This window comes from Asparagus officinalis, chromosome 5 (genome assembly GCF_001876935.1).
Source record: "Asparagus officinalis chromosome 5, Aspof.V1, whole genome shotgun sequence".
NCBI classification, from domain to species: Eukaryota; Viridiplantae; Streptophyta; class Magnoliopsida; order Asparagales; family Asparagaceae; genus Asparagus; species Asparagus officinalis.
This window is the reverse complement of record NC_033798.1, coordinates 41,971,626-41,976,662: the sequence shown is the minus strand read 5'-3', so window position 1 is coordinate 41,976,662 and position 5,037 is coordinate 41,971,626. Positions and strand designations below refer to the sequence as shown.

Genomic DNA, 5,037 nt, shown 5'->3' with positions numbered 1-5,037 from the left:
AGTTAGTACTCTTGCACACGATAATCTTTATTTTGTAGGAGTTAGATGATCAGTAGTAATTGGTCTAGTAACCAGACTTGCAACTTAATTTGCTAATACCAGCAGCATGCTAAAGATTCAATCCAAAATTTGGTAACTGAATCCACGTAAGGTAGTAGTAATCCTGAACTTCTCAATATCATCAGAATTCCTCCTAACTCTCAGTACCAATGGCCTAGCTCCAAAGGAACCATGGTCCTCCGTCAAGCACAAAATCGCTATCCTTCAAATTACTGAAGCTTAATAAAAATATACCAGGTGTAATTAAGAAAGTTTGGGGTGCTAGCTTCCACGGTTTCTCAACATATGATTCCATGGCTTTACACCTAACGGTAAGCCCAATAACATGCCCAATGATAGCATAGTTCCATTGAGAATCACCCACAACCCATTATCAGAATTAGGTGGGGGAAAATCAACATTTAAATGCTTTCCCGTTTTCCTATTATCAGAGAACAAATTAGCCCATTTCTTCTTTCAATTCATCTTGAGCAGATGCATCGACGACTCTATTTTCCCCAATCTTATCATTATTGATCAATTCGGGATCACTAACATGAACATGAGCACTAGTATCATGAATCAATTCTTTTACATTAGTTAGCCTAAGAGCTTGATGGAGCAAAAGTCTAAGAGTTTTGAACACAACCCTTAATTAGATGGAATTTGGTTATTAGGAGGAGTAATACATCCACTAACCATCAAATTCCAGCAAGAGGAATCACCATCCTCCTTCCCAAATTCCATCGGAGAAGAAGATAGAGCTTGTAACTCAGCTCGAGTCACCAATCGGATCTCTTTCAGGCTAGAGTTGCTCTTCTTTTTCACCATACACTCAGCGGTGGGTGTAGCTTAGCAAGGATTTGATCGCCTGCTAACATGCACCATCTAGACAGCCCCAGATATCTAGCCTTAATTAAATCCAATATTAACTTCTCATGGATTACATGTTGTCTAAATCTGATCAAAAATATATTGACCATGTAAAAGGAACATTACTTTAAAAAAAATTGTTTGTATGGAATATTACTATAATTATACGATGCCATCATATATTTTATGCACCAAAATATATCTCCAAAAGCATTAGCTTACGTTCAATACCCTTGAACCTTATTTATGAATTTAGAGTTACAACAAAAAACTAATACATGCAACATGTTGATCAGTATGATTGTTAAAGAAATATGACTTCTCTTAAAAAAACATTGTGGCCTTTTTAATTAATGCATACCATGGACTGCATTTATTGCAAACTCTGCTAGATCCTTTATTTAAACTATCACATCCTCTTTGTATGTGCTTCAGATATAAATTACAAATACATATGAAATCTACAATTAGATCATGAATTGGAAAATAATAACACAAAAACTGAAACGAAGTTCATCTATATCCTTATAAATATGGACAGATGCTCGTTACTATGCAAGTGCTAGCTCCATGGCTGTCAAAAAGATCTTATCAGTCATCACGTTCTCACTTAAGAGAGGTTTGTAAATTGTCTCTATTTATACACCTTTAAGTAGATGAGTGATATTAGAAAGAATATCAATGTGAAGGAGGAAGATGTGCTTGTTGGAATTGAGTTTGTGTCAGTGTATGGAGGAGATGGTCCAAAGACTGTCGATCCTCCTCCGATTGGGTTCGTCGTATTGAGCGTAGATGAACTTGTACTGCAAATAAACCATAAGGATATATTTAATTTTAACTAGTTTATGAATATTATGATTTTTTTAAAACGTCAAAGTATTAGTATCTATACTAATATAAACATAGTGAGAGTTGTGAAAAGTTTGTAGGAATGGTGGACATATACCTTTCGGTACCATTTGGCAAAAGGTTAAGTGAGGGGTTAAGGAGACTTAACCCCTTCTTAACTCGCCAAACATAAAAAATCTATACAAGGGTTAAAGTGAATTAACCCTCCATAATTTACCAAACATAAAAAATATAGAAAGGTTAAGCTAACCCCTCTAGAGGGATTAAAATAAGTTAACCTCTCAAATGAGGGGTTTACTAATACTCCTATTTAGAAAGATTAAGAGTTAATCGTTCTAATTATAAAGAAAATAGTCAAAATCATTGTTATTCCCAAACACTAAAACTGATCACAAGCGCTAAAATAAAACTTATTTAACGGGTTAATAATTTAGTCTTTCAGATTATCGAATGGGCTAAGTACATTAATCATTCTCTTTAACCCATTTTACTTAACTCTTTGCCAAACGGGACCTTCAATTATAACTGGAAGGGTAATTTTGTAATATTCCATGGAAATCTTTTTCCCTTTTATTTTTGTTTGTTTTTTATTTCTAGAACTCGCTAAATTATGAACAAGAAATGAATTTGAACTCACATAATTAGATGTTCATACTTCTCCTATTTCTAAATCATTCTAAATCATGAATGAGAATAAGATTTGAACTCACATAATTAAATACTAGCGCATTGGCACATGCGCTGCATGTGCAATATTAAGTTATGTTATTAGTCTTATATTTCACATATCAGATTGATAATGATTTAATTTATGCAATTTAATTATGGAGCTTTACATAGAAAATATATCTTAAACTATTATTTAGCAATTAAATCTATAGTTAACACCATTTTGTTGAGTAGTTTTCTAATTGAGAATAATATAATTAAAGCAAGTGACTAAAAAATGGATTTGGGGGATATTACAATTTAATTATGTGTGTATTATCATTTCATGATTTAGAATGTTCTAGAAATAAGAAAGGAAAAAAGAAAATAAAATAAAAGAAAGAAAATAAATGTTTCCCTTGAAAACTTACAATCTTAATTATATGAATTCAAATTTTATTCTCATGTCATGATTTAGAGTCTTCTAAGAGAACAATGAAAAGAAATGAAGGGAAAAATATCTCTCTCATAAAATTACCATTTTACCCTCCAAATTATAACAGAAAGGAGGAAAATGTCCACTAGTCATCCAATTTTAATACCCCCACTATGTTTATTGTACGGTAGTATAGATAGATATTCATCATATTGCATGTTATAAAAGACTAAAATATAAAATAATAATAAGAGGAAAATATAAAATAATAAGTTTATTTTCCAAAAAGATTATTAAGTACATGCCAATGAAATAATATAACTACTAAAAATATATATAACTACTAAAAAATTTACCACAGATCACTATAAAGCATATATCTTTTTATTTTAAATAGTAGAAATTTTTAACAACTCCATATAGTTTTTTACATTACGGGGGAAATGGTATTCTCTATAATGATTTTAGTTGATGTTTAGTAAATGGAAAGATACATTCTCATGGTCGAATAATACATTTTTATATTTTTAGAAAACTATATCTTAGATACTTTGGAGTATTTACGATCTCGGTCTGGGTTATCAAAACAAAATAACATAAAATACTTTGGAGTATTTTTTTAATAGATTTAAACTTCAGGATATAAAAGTTAGAAAACTGATGAAACTATAGGTACAATTAGCTCTTTTAATATAAAATTTAGGATAAATAAGTTTAATGTCTATGGCACGTGCATATGCACATGCAGTAATACTAGTTTACGGAGGAAGGCATACCTTAAAGAAGGATATTGACACGTTGAACTACCTGAAAAAAAATGCCCAATAGATCAGGTTCAGTAGTAAATTGGTGCACCTATCACGGCTGTAATCAGAGTACATACTTACGGTGATTACCTTAATACACCAATTTCTGTGAAAACATCAAATAATGGTTATACCGCGTGAAATTTCAGGAAACAATTCAAGCATTTCATGTCCTAATTTGCACTAGTCAAAGCGTAGACAGTATTTAGTGCCCAACTACTGCATAATTTATTTGGAAATCAGTTTTTTATCATGTAGTTTATCCAACTGTAATTGCAGAGACTTTGTTATGGTTGTCCTTGAGCTTTAAGGTACTCTTATGTACATGGAGAATTTATTATGTTACCAATTCCTTAATATCTTTCCACTGAGCTGAAACTAATCTTCTCTTAGGTTGATGTATTGCAGAACATCCCCACATTTATACATATTTATCAAGGTAAGAAAAAAAAATAGCAGCAATAAGGTTTAGTTGTTTCTGATGCTTGGGGTAAATAATCTACCTTTCTTATTTCACCAGGTGCAGTATTGATCTATCAGAGTTTCACTCAGGGTAAAAGAGCCAGAAAAAGTTGACCGAGGCAGGTCTATCTGGGACAATGAAACTAAAGGAGTAGTTAAGTTCGATCAAAACAACATACTACAAGAGTCTATGTGCAATTAAGATTTTAGATATAAGAAAGGGCAATTATCCCAAATTTGAGCAAGAACATGGAAGAAAAACCTTACTTGGATCAGTGTTGGTGATAATTGCAGTCCCCCCAAAATCACAACTAGTCTGAGAAGGGTTCTTCTGATAGTAACTATTGAATGCATATGAGGCATGATCTCGGACTGTATCAGGGTTAAAACAGCTCCCTCCTTGCTGTATCTCTGAACAGTCAGCGCCGCCATATCCACAGGCATAATCCAGACCAACCTGCAGCGCAGTCTCCGATGCACTCTGGCTAGCAGCACACCAGCTCTGGCCTGAATTCCCCGTTGCTGGGTAGGGGTTAGGGTTCAGGTCTGTTGGTGGAGTTATAGTTAGAGTTGGATTTGTGGGAGTTGTCAGGGGGTTATATGCAGGAGTTGTGGTGGTGATTGGAGTTATACATCCGCTGAGATGTCGTTAGGTGGAATGTTGATGAGAATTCCATGACTCTGTCTGTAATCTTGTAATTGCGAATCTTGCTGTATGATTTTGATGTCTGAATGTGAGTTCTACCTTTTGATGCTATAGCAAATGTTTCTGCCGAAAATCGTCGAAAGTGCAACATTAGATACCGAAGAGAATGTAGAAGGAGATGATAACGAATTTTATGCTTAAGAGCTAATCTGGATAGAACTGACATATTATCTAATCTGAAAGAAAGAATGAAAGTTTGAAAAAGAAAATTATGATAG

The 5,037-nt window shown here is 33.1% G+C and overlaps 1 protein-coding gene across 1 annotated transcript; it reads right to left on the bottom strand.

The window, feature by feature from the left end:
* LOC109841751 (major pollen allergen Ole e 10) lies at nt 1,304-4,762 on the bottom strand (the record flags this gene model as incomplete). The annotated part of the gene is made up of 3 exons (XM_020410694.1): nt 1,304-1,715; nt 3,622-3,652; nt 4,381-4,762. Coding segments are annotated over 3 exons (582 nt in total), but the record flags the coding sequence as incomplete, so codon positions are not given.